At 35.8% G+C, this 27,409-nt stretch overlaps 3 protein-coding genes across 4 annotated transcripts in view; 2 read left to right on the top strand and 1 right to left on the bottom strand.

Moving 5' to 3' along the window:
* LOC139751318 (rab-like protein 2A) overlaps positions 1 to 9,447 on the bottom strand; it is a 47,467-nt gene extending 38,020 nt beyond the window's left edge. The window contains exons 1-5 of one of the 2 annotated variants that reach the window (XR_011713325.1): positions 9,207 to 9,447; positions 6,782 to 6,891; positions 4,921 to 4,982; positions 4,423 to 4,552; positions 901 to 998 (exon numbers count right to left, since the gene is read on the bottom strand). Coding sequence is in view for 1 of the 2 variants with exons in the window: in XM_071666660.1 (XP_071522761.1) it covers positions 901 to 998; positions 4,423 to 4,552; positions 4,921 to 4,982; positions 6,782 to 6,891; positions 9,207 to 9,340 (534 nt within the window). In the remaining variant the exon portion in view is untranslated. The remainder of the gene's footprint in view (positions 1 to 900; positions 999 to 4,422; positions 4,553 to 4,920; positions 4,983 to 6,781; positions 6,892 to 9,206) is intronic. The other variant, XM_071666660.1, reaches the window with a different exon arrangement.
* A 1,200-nt stretch (positions 9,448 to 10,647) lies between these two features.
* Positions 10,648 to 17,004, top strand: ND-B16.6 (NADH dehydrogenase (ubiquinone) B16.6 subunit). Its single transcript, XM_071666661.1, has 4 exons — positions 10,648 to 10,805; positions 11,741 to 11,819; positions 12,237 to 12,345; positions 16,765 to 17,004. Exons 1-4 carry the CDS (start codon positions 10,718 to 10,720, stop codon positions 16,933 to 16,935), a joined length of 447 nt encoding a protein of 148 aa, XP_071522762.1. The 5' UTR covers positions 10,648 to 10,717; the 3' UTR covers positions 16,936 to 17,004.
* A 9,844-nt stretch (positions 17,005 to 26,848) lies between these two features.
* Positions 26,849 to 27,409, top strand: part of mahj (LisH and WD40 domain-containing protein mahjong) — a 212,913-nt gene continuing 212,352 nt past the window's right edge. The window contains exon 1 of the mRNA XM_071666225.1: positions 26,849 to 26,953. Coding sequence (XP_071522326.1) covers positions 26,951 to 26,953 — 3 coding nt within the window. The 5' untranslated portion in view covers positions 26,849 to 26,950. The remainder of the gene's footprint in view (positions 26,954 to 27,409) is intronic.

Raw genomic sequence — 27,409 nt, 5'->3', positions numbered from 1 at the left:
TCGCTGCCCCCTGCTTCAGCGAGGTAGTGCCAGGATGACAGACAAAAAAGCCACATTTGTTAATGCTCCATTTCTAGCTGTCATGTGTGATGCACCGAAACCACAGCTCCTTATCCACAACCTCTCCTTTACATGCCTGCCAACTACCATATCATCTAATAATACCTTGATCCCAACCCCATTAACCCATGTATACTTATGTACACACCTTTTTTAAAACAAGTATTCTTAATCATCAACGCTTTCTCAGCGCACAACAAGACAAATTATTCCCCATTTCCATTTATACCAGGTACCCCATGCTCCTAAGATATGCTCTCAACTGCCTCATCACCCTCTTTTGCATTCAAATCCCCATTACAAGAACTGATTCCTTGCACAAGAATTACCAAAGCATTTGGTCAACTATTCTCAACACTCTTTTATTCCTCACTTCTCTCACTACCTTCTACTTTAATGCACCAAAATCAGAGCTCCCTGTCCATAACCAAGCCCCACAGACCTTTTGTGAAAGAGACCCTAAGCACCTCATGTGCCTTGGTTCTGCCCATGAACAGGGCATCCTCTCTATATACAACATCTCTCCAAGTCTCTCTATCCTATGCACATCTCACCCTCTGGCACATTTAGGCCTTAATAACTCAAGCCCTCTTTCACTCTATCCTTCCACCTCCTTCTTGATCTACCCCTTTCCCTTGCCCTCTCCCTTTCTGAAATGTACATCTTTGGTCAATCTCTATTCATTCATCTTCTCCATGTGCCCAAACCATTTCAGCATATCCTCTTCAACTCTCTCAGTCACACTCTTGCAACTAACATACCTCTCTCTTACACAGTCATTCCCTACATGATCAAACATAATCTTACCAAACATTGTCCTATCATAATACAAAGTCTCACCTTTACAACATTGGTGCCACTTGATGCAGACACATAGTACATTGGAATGTTATTCTTTTCTGGAAAAGCAAAAGCTTTGCCAGCAATATCTTCATTTTCTGTAAAAAAAAGAAAAAAATATATAATATATAAAGCAACCACAAACACTTAACACCACAATAATACAAAGATCCTCTCAATACAGACCCACCTCAACATGCTCAGCACCCAAATCTATGCAACAGCACTACACCCTTCCCAACCACACAGCTCTATAACTAACCAACAACCCCCACATATAAATATAAAACTTACTACTGCAACACACTTTAATAACCTTTAAGATCTCACCAACCTCAACAAATATTTTTTTTTATTTATTTTGCTTTGTCACTGTCTCCCGCGTTTGCGAGGTAGCGCAAGGAAACAGATGAAAGAAATGGCCCAACCCACCCCCATACAAGGTATATACATACACGTCCACACATGCAAATATACATACCTATACATCTCAATGTACACATATATATACACACAGACACATACATATATACCCATGCACACAATTCACACTGTCTGCCTTTATTCATTCCCATCGCCACCTCGCCACACATGGAATACCATCCCCCTCCCCCCTCATGTGTGCGAGGTAGCGCTAGGAAAAGACAACAAAGGCCCCATTCGTTCACACTCAGTCTCTAGCTGTCATGCAATAATGCCCGAAACCATAGCTCCCTTTCCACATCCAGGCCCCACACAACTTTCCATGGTTTACCCCAGATGCTTCACATGCCCTGATTCAATCCACTGAAGCACGTCAACCCCGATATACCACATGGATCCAATTCACTCTATTCCTTGCCCGCCTTTCACCCTCCTGCATGTTCAGGCCCCGATCACTCAAAATCTTTTTCACTCCATCTTTCCACCTCCAATTTGGTCTCCCACTTCTCCTCGTTCCCTCCACCTCCGACACATATATCCTCTTGGTCAATCTTTCCTCACTCATTCTCTCCATGTGCCCAAACCATTTCAAAACACCCTCTTCTGCTCTCTCAACCACGCTCTTTTTATATCCACACATCTCTCTCACCCTTACATTACTTACTCGATCAAACCACCTCACACCACACACTGTCCTCAAACATCTCATTTCCAGCACATCCACCCTCCTGCGCACAACTCTATCCATAGCCCACACCTCGCAACCATACAACATTGTTGGAACCACTATTCCTTCAAACATACACATTTTTGCTTTCCGAGATAATGTTCTCGACTTCCACACATTCTTCAAGGCTCCCAGGATTTTCGCCCCCTCCCCCACCCTATGATTCACTTCCGCTTCCATGGTTCCATCCGCTGCCAGATCCACTCCCAGATATCTAAAACAGTTTACTTCCTCCAGTTTTTCTCCATTCAAACTTACCTCCCAATTGACTTGACCCTCAACCCTACTGTACCTAATAACCTTGCTCTTTTTCACATTTACTCTTTAACTTTCTTCTTTCACACACTTTACCAAACTCAGTCACCAGCTTCTGCAGTTTCTCACATGAATCAGCCACCACCGCTGTATCATCAGCGAACAACAACTGACTCACTTCCCAAGCTCTCTCATCCACAACAGACTTCATACTTGCCCCTCTTTCCAAAACTCTTGCATTCACCTCCCTTACAACCCCATCCATAAACAAATTATACAACCATGGAGACATCACTCACCCCTGCCGCAAACCTACATTCATTGAGAACCAATCACTTTCCTCTCTTCCTACACATACACATGCCTTACATCCTCGATAAAAACTTTTCACTGCTTCTAACAACTTGCCTCCCACACCATATATTCTTAATACCTTCCACAGAGCATCTCTATCAACTCTATCATATGCCTTCTCCAGATCCATAAATGCTACATACAAATCCATTTGCTTTTCTAAGTATTTCTCACATACATTCTTCAAAGCAAACACCTGATCTACACATCCTCTACCACTTCTGAAACCACACTGCTCTTCCCCAATCTGATGCTCTGTACATGCCTTCACTCTCTCAATCAATACCCTCCCATGTAATTTACCAGGAATACTCAACAAACTTATACCTCTGTAATTTGAGCACTCACTCTTATCCCCTTTGCCTTTGTACAATGGCACTATGCACGCATTCCACCAATCCTCAGGCACCTCACCATGAGTCATACATACATTAAATAACCTTACCAACCAGTCAACAATACAGTCACCCCCTTTTTTAATAGATTCCACTGCAATACCATCCAAACCTGCTGCCTTGCTGGCTTTCATCTTCCGCAAAGCTTTTACTACCTCTTCTCTGTTTAATAAATCATTTTCCCTAACCCTCTCACTTTGCACACCACCTCGACCAAAACACCCTATATCTGCCACTCCATCATCAAACACAAAATATAACAAATATAACAATGATAAAACAAATACACATTGAAATAACCTAACAACCACTGGACAGCTGACCTCTCAACTCAGTTTTAAACTCCAATCCACCAGCCATACATCCATCAGAAACCACATACCCATGAAAATTTCAAGTCACACTCTTCTGATTACACTTTGGACATCACCGATTGCTACAACACAACATACATCGTTTCAACCTATTCCAAAACCCTTTAAGCCTAAAATGAAACAACCTTACAGACAATGAGCTCTTACTATGCAATTTCCCTGCACTATCTGCACATAGATGCACACAGAGAGGATGTAGCCTGCCTACTGAGAGCTGCTACACAACCTCAGTGCCAAAATACAAAGATACTAAATGTTAATAATACATAGATATACATAGGAATTCAAAGAACAAAAGACCACTGGGTCCTTTTAAGGCTGTTTGCAGTAGTGGTAGAGATAAGAAACTCTGACATTTGAGTGGAATGAGTAGAAAAACATATGGGTGATTTAGAGATATATACTTGTAAACTTTATATGCAACTAAGGGGGTGCAAATCATGTCAACTGTAAACTTTAAGCAAAGTCAATCTTGAATTAATTCTTGACCATATCTGTGGGCTGCTTTGAACTACTCTGACAGGTAAATCACTCCATAACTTACCAATCATTTTAAAGAAAAGGTTTTGCATCATTCAAGGCAATGACCACAAGCACCTGATATGTTACTATTAATGCACTGGAAAACTATGCATCCATTTACAGAGAGGAGAACAACTTGCATTAAAAGGGCCAAGATAAAAAAATCTGAAACCTAACTGTGCAAATCAGAACCACTCTTGGCCTTCCACCCTTACACCAGTGACATATTCAGTTAAAACCATTTCGTATATAACAAATTATGCTAAAATATCTAGCTAAACCAGGGAATTTCTCTTTACATAGACATGATATTCCCCTCCAAAAATGCTGACTCTTTCAAGGATATCAGTTTTATACTAATAAATACTAACTGCCCAAATCAATATCATATAAACTGCCTACTATTATTATTAGCATGTATCAATCAAGTGCATAAGAAGCAAAATGACATGAATATAACTGCTTAACTCACCATCTATCTTATTGACAGCACAAAAGCATGGAATCTCTGGTCTATGTTGTCGCAGTTCCTTATACCAGTTTGGTAGGTTCTTGTATGTTACTTTCCGAGTACCATCAAACACCAAGATGGCAGCATGAGCCTGAAAAGCATTTTAGCTTTCCTTTAAAAAAAGTGAGCCTGACTCGATCCAAACATCATGGAACACTTTTCCTCATCAGTCAACAAATTGGACCATGGCGTTAAACACTCCCATCTACCCCAAGCAAGATGGGTGGATTCCAACAACAGCAACAACAAAAGAAAAGTCTACCTACAACGGATAAGAATAAAGAACTAAGAAAAGATGCATAATTAAGGATTCCACACAGTGCCCATTCCTTAAATTTAAAACATTTGTAGATCCCTTATAATTCAAATACATATTTCAATGAATTTCAAAAAATCAAAATTGACTCATTCTTCACCTGAACATTACATAATTTGTAGTCTCAATCAAAATATTGGTACCTGATGATAGTATGATGGATGCATTGTTTGAAATCTCTCCTGTCCTGCTGTATCCCAAAAATCTGGAAGAGTAAAACTCATTTAACACTGTAAACCACATCGGCATCAGATAACTTCAAGGGAAACATTTTCAAATACCTTGCATTTTGCAATTTACAGCCAAAGGTTACTATAAATAAATTCTCATCATATTTCCTACCATATACACATACTTCATCAATGAACAAAACTAAACACTGGTTCTATCATGATTTACTTTACCTTAACATCTATCTATATCTCTGATACCCAATTCCTCCAAAAACTCCAATTATGGGGGTGAACACAACAAAAGAATCTTCACTTTTCCTCTCTTGCATACACCATTACACACATTCTTCCACCATTCCTCTTCCTCTAGAACTCTTTAACTTTACTTTTACTCACACTTACCTACAATCATCTATGCTTACACACATGATAAAACACACTTACAACCTTCTTCACTCTCAACAAACAAAACAGTATCATCTGCAGACACACTTGTTACTATCTACCATACCTCACCACCACACTTCATGTCTGTAACCCCTTTTCTTAGCTTTACTTTCATCTCTCATCCCTCCATCTATTTATATTTTAAAAAGTCACACAGAACATCACACAGCCCTAGCTCACACCCATATGTATACCAAAACTTTCACTCAGCTCTTCAACCTTATCACAGACAATGTATATAATGAGCACAGGTTACACAACCAAAATAAAAAAAATCATGGATTTCCTTCCAGTGAATATCAATATCATCAGTTTGGAGGCTTTCTCTGGACTAAAAATTCACAGTACGCAAAATCTACAACATGAGATGTGCTACCATACCCCCTTAAACACTGGTTAGAACAAGGATACATCTTTGTTTTTATACACAGGATATCTATATACTTTCACCTAAGTTTCCCTTTTTTACTGATTTATAATAATCAATCTGTCCGTATATAAGGGGTGAATCAAGTGCATGTGGAATGCACCCTCTACGTAAGTTCAATCAACAAAACTGCGGTCCGTTACCACAATCCTGTAGACTATCACGAAGGCAGAGATGCCTTTTTGAGACTTTCTACCCTGCTATGCAATCATGTATCTATAATCTACCTTATAACCTGCACTATTAATAAGAATGATAAAAAATATATGTGCTGTATTCAACACTCAAAGCTGCATACCAAATGCATAATTTGCCCCCCAATATTTTCATTGACGTACCTAATCCAAAAGGCTGATTTATGAAAAAAGCTGCAGCAATCAGAATTTCATGAAAATGTATGAAAAAATGCATTTTTAGCCACACAGACCATGTGTTTATCTTGTAAAGGAAAGGCAAGAAAAGACAAATGGAAAAAATAAATCATGAAAACCATAAGCTTTGGAGAATGTTGTGGCTTTTAATAATGTACAGCATATTTGCAATAAGGATTACTACATGAATATGGTCAAAGCAAGCATTATCACAAAATATGAAAAATTTCAATTGTATTCATTCCTTGAGCAAATAGAGCCAAGGTTTACTGCATGAAAACTACACATTACTCTTTGGCTTCCCTTAGAACTTTGGACACCAATGGAACCATGAAAAGTTCTGAATATCAATACATTAACTATTCTTATCAGTACAGCAAACTAGTAACAAATGCATAGTACAAAATGTACTATCCCAAAGAGATAGCCCAAAATTATCATCTTTATTTAAGGTCACAATATGGGCTACGTATAAGTTCATACATCATTTTCACTGCATTTTAAAGCATTTATACATACACATGCTCTTCCATTGTTTCTTTTATCTAAAAAATACAATCAACTAAAAATGATTAAAAGCACGCACCTACTAAGACATCGGAGCTTTCCACTTTAGTGCGATATCTGTATAGAGTAAGAGCAAAAGTTGACAGCTGCTGGTGCTGATAACCATCCATTAAGAAACGTTCAACAAGCCTGAAATTGTAAGAATGAATGTTAAACACTTTGAATCAGCATATCTGAAAATTCTGAAACATTAATTTTTTAAAATCAATATATATTAACTAGAGCATGGACTATGCTAAGAGCATTCCTGGTTGGTAATTAGTGTTTACCATACTTAACATATGTGTATCAAAATGTGGATAACAGAGCAGTGGTAATGTTCTGCATCCCATACTCATGAGGTGTGGGTCAACTGTCATAACTCATAAGTGTAAATATAATATTTTCTGCTATGCTTTTGCATAGGCCCGTCATCTTGAAATGAAACATCAGAAAAATTGCAATCCTCACCAGAACAGGTGCCAACCTATGAGGGAAAATAAGTTTTTACGGATGAAAAGCTATTTCTCCACAGTATGTGGAGCCCAAGTGCATCTGAGAGGGTAATTGCCTGATAGATGGTTAAAACTCCATATATCCCCACAATCATATGCATCTAAGAGGTTAATAGTTAGTTCAATCTTACAAACCAACCATGGCAGTGCAGTATACAAAGAATACAACAAAAGTTGCACAGAACAATGTCAAGAATTGCATTTTACTAGACTGGGGCTGATTAATGTAAAAGTAGGTAATACAGTAAAAACTTGAATATTCAAGTTCTGCATCGAACTAGCTCTGGGAAGTGGTTATTTTTGTTTTATGTGCCTTCTGTAGTCTGTTATGATTATACCTGTGAAGTACGATTTGATCAAATAGCATCATATTTTGCTGAATGACGTATGAAATGACAGTAGTACATATGGGAAAATATGATTTTAAAGAAGGTAATACACTTCAATATTTTGCTTAAATTATACCAATCAATATTCTATTTGAAATATACCAGTCACACTCAACGAAGACAATAGTTATTCCTAAAGTGGAGACCAATACAGTGTCATACTTCTACCATCAATTTGAATGCTATGTGATGTTAGCCAAGGTTCTCATAAGTTCTACTAATACTTTGCAATTGTATTACTAGCTTTGACATTAAATAATCTCACATTTTCCATTATATACATAGCCCTTATCATATAATTCAATATCATTTAATACAGGATAATGCTCCATATTAGGCTCAACTGGTATTCTTGTAATCACAACGAACTATATAGAGCACCTAAAATAATAAGCAGCCATTTCCCAAAGCTGATTTCAATGCAAAGCTGAATACAGTAAACTTTTACCAGCAATACTTGTAAAATATTGTACTGACAATCCTAACCTAGTGGCTGAAATAACAGTAGAGAGGCAAGATTAGTTCAGCTCCACACTGAAACTAGCTTTGGGAAATATCTATTTACTATATGTTTTAAGCACAGTATACAGTTAATTGTAATGATAAAACGTACCTACAGAGGACTAATCTATTCTGTATTATCTTTGGTACTGAATGATATGAACAAAGCAATAGTATTATATCACAGATACTATGTTGTTCATTAATGTATTAGTACATAATACACTTGTAAGAAACTAAAAGAAACTGAAAAATCTCACCTTATTTCTCTATCAGTCAAGATTTATCTTAATTTCAAGTAATCTTGCCCAAATATACCAGGCACGCTCATAAAAATGTACCACCAACATGGAACCAAGTGTCAACAAAAAGATAGCACAATTTTCAATTACTCAACCCAAAATTTTCCCAGATATACATCACTTAACTCATCTACTATCATTCAGTTCCACAGATGTTTCTACAATTACACCAAATTATGTAGGACTCTCAAGCTGGTTTGGATGCATGGTAAACTGGTAAATTACCAGAGATATACTAATGTAAGATACGTATGCTATTGGGAATCACTTGGTGCATATTATATTAAATGCTGACAATAATCACCACTTTAGCTTTGCAGTCATGGGTGTAACAGCTATATATCAGCTAAGATGTTGAAAACTTGGCTGATGTTGAAAACAAGGATAAATCTCAACTGCCTGGACAGTATAATGAACTTTTCATATTTTTTTTTATTATTATGAGTATTATCCACTTTAATTTACCCTATATTTTTCAGTCATGTACTACCATCGCCTTATCCAATGTCATTAACTGAAATTCATTACTCCAAACATGGTCAGAGACTGATATTGTATTTTCCAAAAACTACGCTACCATTGGGGTACACAACAATGTGAAGCTAATCTAGACAATTACTACACTAACAAAACTTTGGTTCTCATCATAATGAAGATACCGCTATCTAAGAATATAAATGCAGTCACGTAATTCTTAATGACCTTCATAATAAACAAAACTATAGACAAATGGAAGAACTTGTATGAAATACACTTACTTCGACTTCCCTACTGCACTGTCACCTAAACATATAACTTTGACAGCTAATTCTCCTTTACTCGTCTTCTTGTCGTAATCTAAATTAGTATTTTCGCCCTGGTCGTCCTTGCGTGAGCTCTCGTCCTCTGACATATTTTCTGAAGAAATTACCAGGATGATTACATTAAGCGAAGCCAAGTGCACACACACACCACCTGGATTTTGACAGTGGAATCTGGGTTTGTTTACCCTCGGGTCAAGACCTGTCCTGCGGGTCTATAAACTTCTTCAACTTAAGAACTTCTCTGTTTAACTCAGGAAACTTTTCCTCTGTACTACAATTATTCTAATAAATTAAAAGAAACGACGCAGCCTATAATCTGTTGTTCCCACAATGATTTTATTTCTACGTACCACAAGTTGAGTGTTGGGTTTATCGGCTGTCAAGTATTTAAACAAAGACTTTGATATTCACAGAAGTCTTATATTATTGGTTAATGTTTGAATATGAATATGAACGAGTTTATTTGGGCAAAATACGTAAACACTGAACATATCTAAATATTTCACCGAAGATAGCACATAAAGTGTACACGAACATTTATGTACATTATGGTCCTCATTAAGTGTCATTATGTAAGTCTGGAAATATGAACAAATATTTGTCATTGTTTATCAGTAAGAAACTAACTTGTCACCTCTAAACGAACTATGAAGTTAGAACATAGTTTAAAAATTGTGTGAATTACCCAATTTGTAAATACTAAGGATTACCACTGATTTATAGAAATGTTGTATTCTGTATGAACAAATAATGTCTCCTGTGTTAAATGCAGAATTGGATGTATATACTTCTTACAGAGATGGAGAATGCATATAAAAAATGAACGAAAACACGCAAACTGAAAAAATAAGTAGTAAAAAAAGAATCAGAGTCAGGATGCTGTATATTTCTTTCCTCCATAGAAAAAAGAGAATTAATTGAACGATAGATAACGAAATATTGACAACTTAAACAAGAGAAAATATAATTTCCAAGAAACCAATAGACCTTCACAACCTTCCCTGCTTGACACATTTAAAGTTCCCGCCTGAGGTGTGTGTAAACACTGGAGGGGAAAGGCAATTGTGCTGGATTAAATGACTATATGAATTTATGTAAGGTTGTTGAGAGGAACTGGATAATTTATTCAATTTCTAAAAAAAAAACAAAGGGAAGGAAATCATATTCATATAATATTGATTATCTAAACACCGACAAAGCTATGAGGCTCTAACTCAGGTTACCTGAAAAAGAATTAATTTTTCATGGGCATTTAAGTAAAAACGAATGAAAATAACATTACTAAGATGATATACGACGATTTATGATCATTCTATTGCACTAATGGGAAAAATCATGGTTAGTTTTTAGATTTAAGATGATAAATATTTGAGCGAAAGCTGCTTAAGAGATTGTAGCAGGAGCAGCAGCTTGATCGTAGTCTTGGTGGAGCGGATCTCGGCTGAGCCGGACCGGGACAGCCCAACATGGCGGCGCCTACCCAAGATTTACCTCCTAAAGGGGGCTATGCCCCTATTAGCTTTAGAAGGCTCCCCGCAAGAACCTATTTCTCAGGTAAGAAGAATGGAGAACATTGTGTATAGCCTGAGGTAAAATGTTTGAGATGGTAGTGAGTGGGTGTCCATATCTGCCCTTCGTCGAGGAAGAATTGGAATGTAAACAATATGTCCAACATTCATGGAACATTTCCTCTTTTACCTCTGCAATCATATTGGTATTGTGTCTATTTAGTAACAAAATTATTGTTAATATAGTTAAAGTATCTAGCGACCTAGCACCAACTGCTTTGGATATTGATATTTCTAGTATGGTAGTGCCGTGCTCAAAGGTTACAGTTTCTGTCTAATGACACTCATTGATATGGATTTTATATCACTGAAGTCTTTATACATGGTAGAAGTGACTTAGACGGGAGCATCACCAGTCACATATAAATTAATCTTTTGGCTTTGTCTGACTTTGACTCGATGAAGCTTATCATGAAAACTGTCGCGTAAATGAAGGATTTTCCTCAGTGATGTACTAAGTAACATTTATTTAAACATAAAACCTAGTTTTCAAGAGATTCTGTGCTCTAGTTGCTAGAAATTTTAAAGTCAGAGGGCGGTTAGACTTAAGAAGATTGAATTCTCGCTAGAATAGATCATGGGTTTGATGCTACTTTTGTATGTAACTGTGCTTTCTGAAGATAAGTCATGTTTTATGTAGTTAAACTTGGTGAAATTATTCAGAATAATTGATTTGATTTTCTTAGAAGAGATTCAATGAGTTAAAGATTTTGTGGATATGATGTGGGGTTTAGTAATAATCTATTACTATCCTAAATGTTTCACAAAATTTTAATGGACACTTTTGGTAAGAATCTGGTGATGGATGAATTATATCTACAAAAACATATCACAGATTTCATATGATTTATCTTTTATGTGTCTATATATTCACTTACTATGTTTGCTAAGCACAATCATAACAAGTGATCATACTTCCAGGCCTTCAGATGTTTGCAGGCTACACGATCCTCACAGCTGTAACTGGCTTTTTGTACTACCGCACGTACAGGAGGATCAGGTAGGCTGTTAATGACAAGTAGTTTAATTGATATGATACTCATATAAGGTCTTGATGAAGAGACTCTGAATTTCCAGAGGAATGTGAAGTAGTTTGAAGATGCAGGACTGAATGTGTACTAAACATTGTAAGATATCATTTTGTCACAAGTTCATTAAACTTACTCCCTATTCATGTTTATTATTAGTAGTTGTGTAAGAAGGGTATAAAATTACTTTTTGTTAACAGGTTTTTGTGAAATGTAGCCCAGTCATTATACAAGGAACAGCTGTATTGACATTGGAATAGGAAAGTGTTAACACTATGTGTAGGGCTCAAAATGGTTTAGTACCCACCAGAATGTTGCTACCTTATGTAGTAAGAAATTAAAGTTTATGCTAATCAGTTCTGCTTGCTGATTTTTTATTTCTTCTACAGGCTGGAAGAAGTGGAGATGAGGAGTGGGCAGTTGGCAATAGAACCACTGCTGTTAGCTGAAAGGGATCGGGAGTTTCTTAAGCAGATAAGAAAGAATCGTGATGAGGAGGTGATAAACATATCTTTGTTTATAATTGAGCTTAGTATTTGTAGATTAAGAATCTTTGTATATAGCTGGATATGGTGGTTACTTTTATCTAACTTGGGTGTTTTATATGTAATGTGCATAAATCAGTGTTACCCAGAGGAAAAGGGTACAATTAATCATTTTTTATTACCTGTCCATATTCTAAGGGAATAGGGTATCCCTGTTCTCTGCCAACCTGTAGGGTTTCTGGAATTAATTAGAGTAGAGGTGATAATGATTAAATAGATCATTATATCTAGTTTGGTTTATGTGTGTATATTTTTAGATGATTTTTATCTTACTCTTTGATGGCCAAGTTAGTTAAGGATTGTAAGCTCATTTCCTTAGGTCCTGTTTGACATTAAGTAGTAAACCTAAAAGTTGATAATCTGTTACAATGCTCCATTTGTAGGTGGTTACACCACAAGTGAAAAGGCACCTTTAGGGAGGTTCTTTTATCATCAGGGGACAAAAAAGAGTACAGTTATCTTGAGGAACTTCTTCTTCCAAAGGAGTCCTTCATTTTCCTGCTCCTACTTGAAATGCAGTCTGAAAGCTGCATTAATCCCAGAAAAAGGGTATGAGGGTTGTATATTTGATAATTAAGATTCCTTTTTAATTCTAGATACTGTATTCACTTAGAAGTTGTCATGTGATCACGAGCATCTGCTCAGCTGGTTAGAAACATGAAAAGTAGTGTGAAGTAACCATTTTACTTTGTTCACCTGTCCCAGTCAAGCTTCATCCAGGTCTGTTATTTGATAGATGAGGGGAGAGTGCTTCATTACTTTCCAGTCCATCTATCTAATAGACTTCAGAACAAGTCAGTGATGTAATGGGATTTTTCTGTTTGAGCCATCATATTAAGGTTTGAAATACTTGTTTTCAAAGCCTTTATTTTTTCTTGCCATTTTGAGCATTGAACATAAGGCTGACACACACACACACACCATGCCTTGAAAGCTAGTAGCAGGAACAAATTACTGAACTGCACTAGATTCTTTCTCTTCCTACTTTTTAGAAAGAGGTGATGCAAGAGGGGAGGATTTTCACACTTACTTTTGTCCCAATTTGTCACCTGTGACATGTAGGAGAGACAGGCATTGGAGTCTTTCTTCTCATCTCTGCGGATGAGAATGTTAATTATTCCAAAGAATCTCCAACTTGATATAGAAGGCAACTGAGAGTCCCAGTAGCAGGAGGGGGGGCCAAGAAATCCTCCCGTACTGTAGCAGTAAGGAAAGTTGAGAGAAAGTACATAGTTACAATTTTTGGCAATGTAGGGAAATAAACAAACCACATTAGGCCACCCCATGGTTACTGACACTCATTCATTCATTGTGTGACATGGTAGTTTGCCAGGTATTGTGTGATTTAGCTAATGATGGAGGCATACAAATATACAAGTTATATGTAGCAGAAATTGATGTTTCAAGAAGAGGAAGAGAGTACCAACTTGTGGATCAAGTTTTGAAATGAAATTAAGTAACACTGATTTAGCCTCTTCCCTGTCAGGTAAGTGTGCAGGAGCTAGAGTTGCCCCCGATGTGAGAGCAGTACACCTTACAAGGACAAATTTAGTGTCTATAATCAGCAAGTTTTCAAAGTAGAGGAGTATTCGGCATCTGAGCAGGACTCTTAAGTTTGTAGAGGCATACTTAGCTATGTTTGTAATAGGTTTCCAAGATAGATGTTACATTGATATTTTAGGAAGTATTGAGTGGTGGGTTGGAAATTTTTGTAGAAACTGGGTGTCAGAGATATTAAAGTTGACCAAGTTATGTCCACCTCTCTGAGAATGGGTAATTCTGTCAGAAGTGGAGTTCATAAAGGCTTAGTCATCATGATACAAAATGTTGATCAAACAGGCACAAAAGATGGAGTGGGCTTGGATGAATGTAAGGAATCCTAGTGTTTAAGTGTCTCCATATTAGTGGTTGTTTGTTGATGAGAGGAAGTGATTTATAAAGAGGACAAAGAGGGATGAGGATGACTTACTTGTAGCAAAAGAGTAGACTGACCAGAGAGGAATGTGGAGTGATAGAGGAAAAGCAGGAAAGCCAAAGAGGAGGGTTTTAAGTTAAGATTGCAATGCCACACACTATTAGAAGCTTTCAAGTGTAGGAATATATTGAAGGGTTTCCTAAAGCCTCTCCGAGAGAATGACAAGATACTGATTACATTGGAAAGGATATCACAGGTGGATCTCACCTTATGAAAACCATACTAATGCTTACAGAAAAAGTGAGATTCAAGAAGTTTATGGATCTAGGAAATAAGGAAATATTCAAAGAAAAAAAAATGGTAGAAATCAAAGCAATGGGATGATAATTGGAGGGTTAGAATGGTCACCCTTTTTTGGTATAAGTGAAACATGAGCAAGCACAGTTTTAAGTTTAGAAGCACACGCTTTTAAAACAAAAATACAGGTTGTACCTGGTTCACATGCCTTTTTTATATCCAAAGACATTAGGTAGGTGCTTTTTAGACCTCATGAAAAGATATTAAGATATTTTAAGAGAAGGTATAGTACTAGTAAAAGAGCATTAGTGGATGAGGGAATGTTAAAGTTGTCTTAGATAGCAGTGGATTAGAGTATTAAAAAGTGTCTTTTTCAGTTGGAGAGGTATGTTCTGTATTGCATAATCTAAATAAAGGAAGGATATTAGAACTGTAGAAGCTGTTTGAATTTTTTTTTTTTTTCTTTTTTTTGCTTTGTCGCTGTCTCCCGCGTTTGTGAGGTAGCGCAAGGAAACAGACGAAAGAAATGGCCCAACCCACCCCCATACACATGTATATACATACGTCCACACACGCAAAATATACATACCTACACAGCTTTCCATGGTTTACCCCAGACGCTTCACATGCCCCGATTCAATCCACTGACAGCATGTCAACCCCGGTATACCACATCGCTCCAATTCACTCCACTCCTTGCCCTCCCAGTCATTGGGAGAAGAGAGGTAACCATATTTCATTTTGAAATGTTGAATGTGAGTTGAAAAAAGATAAGTTTTCCATGTCCTTTGCCAGAGTGCACAAAAGAGCAAAGGCAAATAGTTCATTGGAAGAAGAGAGAATATTCCAGAAGACGTGTCCCTCTGCTCCTTTAACAGTAACCTCTCTTGTTCTCTCAGCAGAGACAGAAGCATTGCCTAAAGAGCATCAGTTATTTTTTGATTGAATATAGGGGCAATTTGTGTTAATCCAGTCAACACTGAAGGTGCCATAAGTGGTGTTTAGAGGGGCATTCAGGAGAGGAAGCACTTAGAATAGAGAAAGGTTTACAAGAGTTTGGTTCAAGGTACCACTTTAGATGTGAATTGTATACCTTTTGCATCAAGGAGTTGAAGTGATAAGTTCAGGATGTTGGGAGAGTGGTCATGAGTCAGGAATATGAGTATGTTGGTAGTTAGTTTGTTCCAGATTATTGTGAATAGGATATATAAGGGCCTCAGTCCTCCAGTTATGTAGGAGGATTTCAACCATTCCCTTGGTGCACTTTGAAGTTTTGTAAGTAAAGAACTGTAGATGGAAGAATAGAGGTCATAACGTTATAGCAGACTTTTAGATACCGGGTTCTCAGAGAATGATTTAAAACTTGATAGAGTTTGGAGAGTTGTAGGTGAAAGAAAAATAGGGATAGTTGAGGAACAGATATGAAGCCAGATGATGATTACATTTGGAGATTCAACATCTTTGAAGCATGCATAGTGTGTCCCATTCTTCTGTAAACATGTTTTGGTTATTTATGTTACTAATAGATCTCATTTAATACTATGCCAAATCACACACTTTAGTCCATAAATCCCAGTTATTCATGTTACAGATATCACTTCAAAATGAAGCCAAATGACACTATTTAGTACATAAATCCCAACTTATTTTCTTAGCCTTCTGTCACAAATTTCCACCAGTGCTCAGTTGATTTTTTTTCTCTCTGTTGTGAACAATATGAGACTCTTCACTTAATGGATCTATACCCTGAGTTTTAAGGTGAAGCTGAAACTTTCATCTCTTTATAAATCTTTCTATGTTGCAAACTTTTTACATGGTAAATTTTAATGGATTTTTTTAGACTGATTTTTCTTATTTTAAGGATCCACATTTCTCCTCTTGAGGATTGAGAAGACTTACATGTCTTCACACACTCCTAGACTGTACTTTCTGATCATTAGCCTTTCTACATTTATCAGTATTTCAATTTAAATTGCTTAGATCAGTTATTTTATCGACTGTTTCCATTGTATCACATTGCATATGCATGTCTAGTAAGGTAAAGGATCACTTAGCTAGGGCATATGAGACACATTGACTTGGCTTAGGTTTTATTTTTATATGAGTTGCATGTTGGTTTCATTCTCATGTTGTTTCTAACCTCATTATTTCTTTTTTTAGGAAAAACTAATGGAAGGTGTTGAGGGCTGGGAGGTGGGTAAGTATTACAATGAGCCCATCTACAAGACTGTGCCTGAAGATAAATTCTTAGACCCTATTGTTCAGGAGTACTTCAGCCATGGACATTCTAAGTCATATGTTAGAGGTGCATACTTCTCCCTGTTTGTGTGAGCAGTGGCTATGGTGGGCTGAAGAGCATGTAGCACGAGAGTATTTTGGGAACTTTCATTAGAATGATCCTTATTGCATCATCTTGCATGGTTTCTATTAGAATGATCCTTATTGCATCATCTTGCATGGTTTCTATTAGAATGATCCTTATTGCATCATCTTGCATGGTTTCTATTAGAATGATCCTTATTGCATCATCTTGCATGGTTTCTATTAGAATGATCCTTATTGCATCATCTTGCATGGTTTCTATTAGAATGATCCTTATTGCATCATCTTGCATGGTTTCTATTAGAATGATCCTTATTGCATCATCTTGCATGGTTTCTATTAGAATGATCCTTATTGCATCATCTTGCATGGTTTCTATTAGAATGATCCTTATTGCATCATCTTGCATGGTTTCTATTAGAATGATCCTTATTGCATCATCTTGCATGGTTTCTATTAGAATGATCCTTATTGCATCATCTTGCATGGTTTCTATTAGAATGATCCTTATTGCATCATCTTGCATGGTTTCAACTAGAATTATCCTTATTGCATCATCTTGCATGGTTTCTATTAGAATGATCCTTATTGCATCATCTTGCATGGTTTCAACTAGAATTATCCTTACTGCATCATCTTGCATGGTTTCTATTAGAATGATCCTTATTGCATCATCTTGCATGGTTTCTATTAGAATGATCCTTATTGCATCATCTTGCATGGTTTCTATTAGAATGATCCTTATTGCATCATCTTGCATGGTTTCTATTAGAATGATCCTTATTGCATCATCTTGCATGGTTTCTATTAGAATGATCCTTATTGCATCATCTTGCATGGTTTCTATTAGAATGATCCTTATTGCATCATCTTGCATGGTTTCTATTAGAATGATCCTTATTGCATCATCTTGCATGGTTTCTATTAGAATGATCCTTATTGCATCATCTTGCATGGTTTCTATTAGAATGATCCTTATTGCATCATCTTGCATGGTTTCTATTAGAATGATCCTTATTGCATCATCTTGCATGGTTTCTATTAGAATGATCCTTATTGCATCATCTTGCATGGTTTCAACTAGAATTATCCTTACTGCATCATCTTGCATGGTTTCAACTAGAATTATCCTTATTGTATTATCTTGCATGGTTTCTATTAGAATGATCCTTATTGCATCATCTTGCATGGTTTCTATTAGAATGATCCTTATTGCATCATCTTGCATGGTTTCAACTAGAATTATCCTTACTGCATCATCTTGCATGGTTTCTATTAGAATGATCCTTATTGCATCATCTTGCATGGTTTCTATTAGAATGATCCTTATTGCATCATCTTGCATGGTTTCAACTAGAATTATCCTTATTGTATTATCTTGCATGGTTTCTATTAGAATGATCCTTATTGCATCATCTTGCATGGTTTCTATTAGAATGATCCTTATTGCATCATCTTGCATGGTTTCTATTAGAATGATCCTTATTGCATCATCTTGCATGGTTTCTATTAGAATGATCCTTATTGCATCATCTTGCATGGTTTCAACTAGAATTATCCTTACTGCATCATCTTGCATGGTTTCAACTAGAATTATCCTTACTGCATCATCTTGCATGGTTTCTATTAGAATGATCCTTATTGCATCATCTTGCATGGTTTCTATTAGAATGATCCTTATTGCATCATCTTGCATGGTTTCAACTAGAATTATCCTTACTGCATCATCTTGCATGGTTTCAACTAGGGTTATCATTATTGTATTACCTTGCATGGTTTCTATTAGAATGATCCTTATTGCATCATCTTGCATGGTTTCTATTAGAATGATCCTTATTGCATCATCTTGCATGGTTTCTATTAGAATGATCCTTATTGCATCATCTTGCATGGTTTCAACTAGAATTATCCTTACTGCATCATCTTGCATGGTTTCTATTAGAATGATCCTTATTGCATCATCTTGCATGGTTTCAACTAGAATTATCCTTACTGCATCATCTTGCATGGTTTCTATTAGAATGATCCTTATTGCATCATCTTGCATGGTTTCTATTAGAATGATCCTTATTGCATCATCTTGCATGGTTTCTATTAGAATGATCCTTATTGCATCATCTTGCATGGTTTCTATTAGAATGATCCTTATTGCATCATCTTGCATGGTTTCTATTAGAATGATCCTTATTGCATCATCTTGCATGGTTTCTATTAGAATGATCCTTATTGCATCATCTTGCATGGTTTCTATTAGAATGATCCTTATTGCATCATCTTGCATGGTTTCTATTAGAATGATCCTTATTGCATCATCTTGCATGGTTTCAACTAGAATTATCCTTACTGCATCATCTTGCATGGTTTCAACTAGAATTATCCTTACTGCATCATCTTGCATGGTTTCTATTAGAATGATCCTTATTGCATCATCTTGCATGGTTTCTATTAGAATGATCCTTATTGCATCATCTTGCATGGTTTCTATTAGAATGATCCTTATTGCATCATCTTGCATGGTTTCTATTAGAATGATCCTTATTGCATCATCTTGCATGGTTTCTATTAGAATGATCCTTATTGCATCATCTTGCATGGTTTCTATTAGAATGATCCTTATTGCATCATCTTGCATGGTTTCTATTAGAATGATCCTTATTGCATCATCTTGCATGGTTTCTATTAGAATGATCCTTATTGCATCATCTTGCATGGTTTCTATTAGAATGATCCTTATTGCATCATCTTGCATGGTTTCTATTAGAATGATCCTTATTGCATCATCTTGCATGGTTTCTATTAGAATGATCCTTATTGCATCATCTTGCATGGTTTCTATTAGAATGATCCTTATTGCATCATCTTGCATGGTTTCTATTAGAATGATCCTTATTGCATCATCTTGCATGGTTTCTATTAGAATGATCCTTATTGCATCATCTTGCATGGTTTCAACTAGGGTTATCCTTATTGCATCATCTTGCATGGTTTCTATTAGAATGATCCTTATTGCATCATCTTGCATGGTTTCTATTAGAATGATCCTTATTGCATCATCTTGCATGGTTTCAACTAGAATTATCCTTACTGCATCATCTTGCATGGTTTCAACTAGAATTATCCTTACTGCATCATCTTGCATGGTTTCTATTAGAATGATCCTTATTGCATCATCTTGCATGGTTTCAACTAGAATTATCCTTATTGTATTATCTTGCATGGTTTCTATTAGAATGATCCTTATTGCATCATCTTGCATGGTTTCTATTAGAATGATCCTTATTGCATCATCTTGCATGGTTTCTATTAGAATGATCCTTATTGCATCATCTTGCATGGTTTCTATTAGAATGATCCTTATTGCATCATCTTGCATGGTTTCTATTAGAATGATCCTTATTGCATCATCTTGCATGGTTTCTATTAGAATGATCCTTATTGCATCATCTTGCATGGTTTCTATTAGAATGATCCTTATTGCATCATCTTGCATGGTTTCTATTAGAATGATCCTTATTGCATCATCTTGCATGGTTTCAACTAGAATTATCCTTACTGCATCATCTTGCATGGTTTCTATTAGAATGATCCTTATTGCATCATCTTGCATGGTTTCTATTAGAATGATCCTTATTGCATCATCTTGCATGGTTTCAACTAGAATTATCCTTACTGCATCATCTTGCATGGTTTCTATTAGAATGATCCTTATTGCATCATCTTGCATGGTTTCAACTAGAATTATCCTTATTGTATTATCTTGCATGGTTTCTATTAGAATGATCCTTATTGCATCATCTTGCATGGTTTCAACTAGAATTATCCTTACTGCATCATCTTGCATGGTTTCTATTAGAATGATCCTTATTGCATCATCTTGCATGGTTTCTATTAGAATGATCCTTATTGCATCATCTTGCATGGTTTCTATTAGAATGATCCTTATTGCATCATCTTGCATGGTTTCAACTAGAATTATCCTTACTGCATCATCTTGCATGGTTTCTATTAGAATGATCCTTATTGCATCATCTTGCATGGTTTCAACTAGGGTTATCATTATTGTATTACCTTGCATGGTTTCTATTAGAATGATCCTTATTGCATCATCTTGCATGGTTTCTATTAGAATGATCCTTATTGCATCATCTTGCATGGTTTCAACTAGAATTATCCTTACTGCATCATCTTGCATGGTTTCTATTAGAATGATCCTTATTGCATCATCTTGCATGGTTTCAACTAGAATTATCCTTACTGCATCATCTTGCATGGTTTCAACTAGAATTATCCTTACTGCATCATCTTGCATGGTTTCAACTAGAATTATCCTTACTGCATCATCTTGCATGGTTTCTATTAGAATGATCCTTATTGCATCATCTTGCATGGTTTCAACTAGAATTATCCTTACTGCATCATCTTGCATGGTTTCTATTAGAATGATCCTTATTGCATCATCTTGCATGGTTTCTATTAGAATGATCCTTATTGCATCATCTTGCATGGTTTCAACTAGAATTATCCTTACTGCATCATCTTGCATGGTTTCTATTAGAATGATCCTTATTGCATCATCTTGCATGGTTTCTATTAGAATGATCCTTATTGCATCATCTTGCATGGTTTCTATTAGAATGATCCTTATTGCATCATCTTGCATGGTTTCAACTAGAATTATCCTTACTGCATCATCTTGCATGGTTTCTATTAGAATGATCCTTATTGCATCATCTTGCATGGTTTCTATTAGAATGATCCTTATTGCATCATCTTGCATGGTTTCTATTAGAATGATCCTTATTGCATCATCTTGCATGGTTTCAACTAGAATTATCCTTACTGCATCATCTTGCATGGTTTCTATTAGAATGATCCTTATTGCATCATCTTGCATGGTTTCAACTAGAATTATCCTTACTGCATCATCTTGCATGGTTTCTATTAGAATGATCCTTATTGCATCATCTTGCATGGTTTCAACTAGAATTATCCTTACTGCATCATCTTGCATGGTTTCAACTAGAATTATCCTTATTGTATTATCTTGCATGGTTTCAACTAGAATTATCCTTACTGCATCATCTTGCATGGTTTCTATTAGAATGATCCTTATTGCATCATCTTGCATGGTTTCTATTAGAATGATCCTTATTGCATCATCTTGCATGGTTTCTATTAGAATGATCCTTATTGCATCATCTTGCATGGTTTCAACTAGAATTATCCTTATTGTATTATCTTGCATGGTTTCAACTAGAATTATCCTTATTGTATTATCTTGCATGGTTTCTATTAGAATGATCCTTATTGCATCATCTTGCATGGTTTCTATTAGAATGATCCTTATTGCATCATCTTGCATGGTTTCAACTAGAATTATCCTTACTGCATCATCTTGCATGGTTTCTATTAGAATGATCCTTATTGCATCATCTTGCATGGTTTCTATTAGAATGATCCTTATTGCATCATCTTGCATGGTTTCTATTAGAATGATCCTTATTGCATCATCTTGCATGGTTTCAACTAGGGTTATCATTATTGTATTACCTTGCATGGTTTCTATTAGAATGATCCTTATTGCATCATCTTGCATGGTTTCTATTAGAATGATCCTTATTGCATCATCTTGCATGGTTTCAACTAGAATTATCCTTATTGTATTATCTTGCATGGTTTCAACTAGAATTATCCTTACTGCATCATCTTGCATGGTTTCTATTAGAATGATCCTTATTGCATCATCTTGCATGGTTTCTATTAGAATGATCCTTATTGCATCATCTTGCATGGTTTCAACTAGAATTATCCTTACTGCATCATCTTGCATGGTTTCTATTAGAATGATCCTTATTGCATCATCTTGCATGGTTTCAACTAGAATTATCCTTACTGCATCATCTTGCATGGTTTCAACTAGAATTATCCTTATTGTATTATCTTGCATGGTTTCTATTAGAATGATCCTTATTGCATCATCTTGCATGGTTTCTATTAGAATGATCCTTATTGCATCATCTTGCATGGTTTCTATTAGAATGATCCTTATTGCATCATCTTGCATGGTTTCTATTAGAATGATCCTTATTGCATCATCTTGCATGGTTTCAACTAGAATTATCCTTACTGCATCATCTTGCATGGTTTCTATTAGAATGATCCTTATTGCATCATCTTGCATGGTTTCAACTAGAATTATCCTTATTGTATTATCTTGCATGGTTTCAACTAGAATTATCCTTACTGCATCATCTTGCATGGTTTCTATTAGAATGATCCTTATTGCATCATCTTGCATGGTTTCAACTAGAATTATCCTTACTGCATCATCTTGCATGGTTTCTATTAGAATGATCCTTATTGCATCATCTTGCATGGTTTCTATTAGAATGATCCTTATTGCATCATCTTGCATGGTTTCTATTAGAATGATCCTTATTGCATCATCTTGCATGGTTTCTATTAGAATGATCCTTATTGCATCATCTTGCATGGTTTCTATTAGAATGATCCTTATTGCATCATCTTGCATGGTTTCTATTAGAATGATCCTTATTGCATCATCTTGCATGGTTTCTATTAGAATGATCCTTATTGCATCATCTTGCATGGTTTCTATTAGAATGATCCTTATTGCATCATCTTGCATGGTTTCAACTAGGGTTATCATTATTGTATTACCTTGCATGGTTTCTATTAGAATGATCCTTATTGCATCATCTTGCATGGTTTCTATTAGAATGATCCTTATTGCATCATCTTGCATGGTTTCTATTAGAATGATCCTTATTGCATCATCTTGCATGGTTTCAACTAGGGTTATCATTATTGTATTACCTTGCATGGTTTCTATTAGAATGATCCTTATTGCATCATCTTGCATGGTTTCTATTAGAATGATCCTTATTGCATCATCTTGCATGGTTTCTATTAGAATGATCCTTATTGCATCATCTTGCATGGTTTCTATTAGAATGATCCTTATTGCATCATCTTGCATGGTTTCAACTAGAATTATCCTTACTGCATCATCTTGCATGGTTTCTATTAGAATGATCCTTATTGCATCATCTTGCATGGTTTCTATTAGAATGATCCTTATTGCATCATCTTGCATGGTTTCTATTAGAATGATCCTTATTGCATCATCTTGCATGGTTTCAACTAGAATTATCCTTACTGCATCATCTTGCATGGTTTCTATTAGAATGATCCTTATTGCATCATCTTGCATGGTTTCTATTAGAATGATCCTTATTGCATCATCTTGCATGGTTTCTATTAGAATGATCCTTATTGCATCATCTTGCATGGTTTCAACTAGAATTATCCTTACTGCATCATCTTGCATGGTTTCTATTAGAATGATCCTTATTGCATCATCTTGCATGGTTTCTATTAGAATGATCCTTATTGCATCATCTTGCATGGTTTCAACTAGAATTATCCTTACTGCATCATCTTGCATGGTTTCAACTAGAATTATCCTTACTGCATCATCTTGCATGGTTTCAACTAGAATTATCCTTACTGCATCATCTTGCATGGTTTCAACTAGAATTATCCTTACTGCATCATCTTGCATGGTTTCAACTAGAATTATCCTTACTGCATCATCTTGCATGGTTTCAACTAGAATTATCCTTACTGCATCATCTTGCATGGTTTCTATTAGAATGATCCTTATTGCATCATCTTGCATGGTTTCAACTAGAATTATCCTTACTGCATCATCTTGCATGGTTTCAACTAGAATTATCCTTACTGCATCATCTTGCATGGTTTCTATTAGAATGATCCTTATTGCATCATCTTGCATGGTTTCTATTAGAATGATCCTTATTGCATCATCTTGCATGGTTTCTATTAGAATGATCCTTATTGCATCATCTTGCATGGTTTCAACTAGAATTATCCTTACTGCATCATCTTGCATGGTTTCTATTAGAATGATCCTTATTGCATCATCTTGCATGGTTTCAACTAGAATTATCCTTACTGCATCATCTTGCATGGTTTCTATTAGAATGATCCTTATTGCATCATCTTGCATGGTTTCAACTAGAATTATCCTTACTGCATCATCTTGCATGGTTTCAACTAGAATTATCCTTACTGCATCATCTTGCATGGTTTCAACTAGAATTATCCTTATTGTATTATCTTGCATGGTTTCAACTAGAATTATCCTTACTGCATCATCTTGCATGGTTTCTATTAGAATGATCCTTATTGCATCATCTTGCATGGTTTCTATTAGAATGATCCTTATTGCATCATCTTGCATGGTTTCTATTAGAATGATCCTTATTGCATCATCTTGCATGGTTTCTATTAGAATGATCCTTATTGCATCATCTTGCATGGTTTCTATTAGAATGATCCTTATTGCATCATCTTGCATGGTTTCAACTAGGGTTATCATTATTGTATTACCTTGCATGGTTTCTATTAGAATGATCCTTATTGCATCATCTTGCATGGTTTCTATTAGAATGATCCTTATTGCATCATCTTGCATGGTTTCTATTAGAATAATCCTTATTGTATCATCTTGCATGGCAAGGTTTCTACTAGAATTATCCTTACTGCATCATCTTGCATGGTTTCTATTAGAATGATCCTTATTGCATCACCTTGCACGACGAGGTTTCTACTAGAATGATCCTTATTGCATCATCTTACATGGTTTCTATTAGAATGATCCTTATTGCATCATCTTGCATGGTTTCAACTAGAATTATCCTTATTGTATTATCTTGCATGGTTTCAACTAGGGTTATCATTATTGTATTACCTTGCATGGCTTCTAAAGTTTCATGAACATACCTAGGGAGTTCATTACATTTAAGGTGTGCTTACCCATAAGGGATCTCACCCAACATTAATACAAGGCTAAATTATTGATACCAAAGTTTTTCCATTGTTTTGAAAGGTTTAGTCCTTTCTTGTAGCTCTCTAGCTTTCCAATAATGTTAGAGCTTTTATTAACACTAAGGTCAAATTTGTTACATTCCCTGGGATTAAATGATAAATCTAAAGAGTTTTTTTCTTCTAGCATATTTACTTGGGGATTTATTTTTCTCCAGTGAAGTATGTCCTCATTCAATGCTTTTGCAATATCAATTATTTGTAATATCAAGTACTGACCATCTGCTGAGCATATGACAGTTACATTATAATATGAATTTGTGCATCAACACATTGGGAGAATGCGTAACTGTGGACTCCACTCTATTGAATTCCTAATTCAAAGTTAGCTTGAGTAGGACTTATGACAGATCACATGAAAATACGCAATTGCCATCTTTTCTAGGTTAGGTTACGTTTATATCCCAACCTAATTTAATTTAACATAAGCTAACGTAAATAAAAGTTGGGGGGGGGATCAGTAAGTGATCCCTTTTGATTCCTCTTGAAAGACCAGATGCAAACCTTTTCCTAGTACTTTTGTACTGACTGATTTAAAAAGTACTGAGTAACTGATTTATTGTCTAAAACGCGTAAGCTCCACTATCAATATATACTTAAGGTAAAAGTAGTATTAAGGTCTGTAAAGAGTAGATTTCAAGGAATGCTAAGTTTAGATATTTGAAGTCATCAACACTGTTAGACTTGTATTACTCATTTTCTGTTGCTGTGCATTATAATATAGATCAACACTTGATTAGTCTGGTGTTGCCTGGCGTTTCAACTTACTTTTATGTATTGATTTGTTGAGCTCAATGTCTTTGGCAAGTTATAACCAAATATGTTTCTATTCAATTCATCATCTGTAAAGTCTCTTATGTTCTCTTGCTATTAAGGAAATTAAACGGCAGTAAACCTGAAATTATCATTATTATTATTATCATTCTGCCATAGACGAGGAATTAAGGTCAGCTGAAGGCAGGCTCTCGTGGTGGTAACATTTATTAGTGATTGTGTGACACGGTCTGGCTGAAACGTTCTCGGTAGAAAACAAGTTTTATCAGTGGTTCAGCCTCACCCAACACCTAAGGTTAAGGCCTCCTCATGTCCGTGAATGGTCAGTCCCTCCTCGGTAATATTTCTGTTATTTTACTGTTACAGAGTGAAGACCTAACTGGTAAATAAGTGCTGTGTCATCTTCTGTGGACGTGTGATTACAATGTCTCCATAATATGTTTAGTCATCAGTTGGATCCAATGTAATAAGAGGATGAATATGATGTTACTACAGTGTGTACAGTGTAACAGCAACCATTTTTGAAAGCGCTTTTCAAATCGGCGACATCTGGCAATGAGACGTCATGTATGTAGTGGTCAGCGAGTCTTGCCACATGTGCACCGCCAAGACAAAGATTAAATTTGAATATTTGCCTCGTATCATAATATTTTTCTTTTCACATGAATCATACTTAAAATCATATGTATTGTTCTGACATATTTGTTGATGAGAGTCGTAATGAAAGTGAAGCTATGCATGTGATATTCGTATTTTACTTGGTAGAGTCTTAATAGCT

Source organism: Panulirus ornatus, chromosome 11 (genome assembly GCF_036320965.1).
Source record: "Panulirus ornatus isolate Po-2019 chromosome 11, ASM3632096v1, whole genome shotgun sequence".
In the NCBI taxonomy this organism is placed as follows: Eukaryota; Metazoa; Arthropoda; class Malacostraca; order Decapoda; family Palinuridae; genus Panulirus; species Panulirus ornatus.
This window is presented reverse-complemented; position numbering and strand designations above follow the sequence as displayed.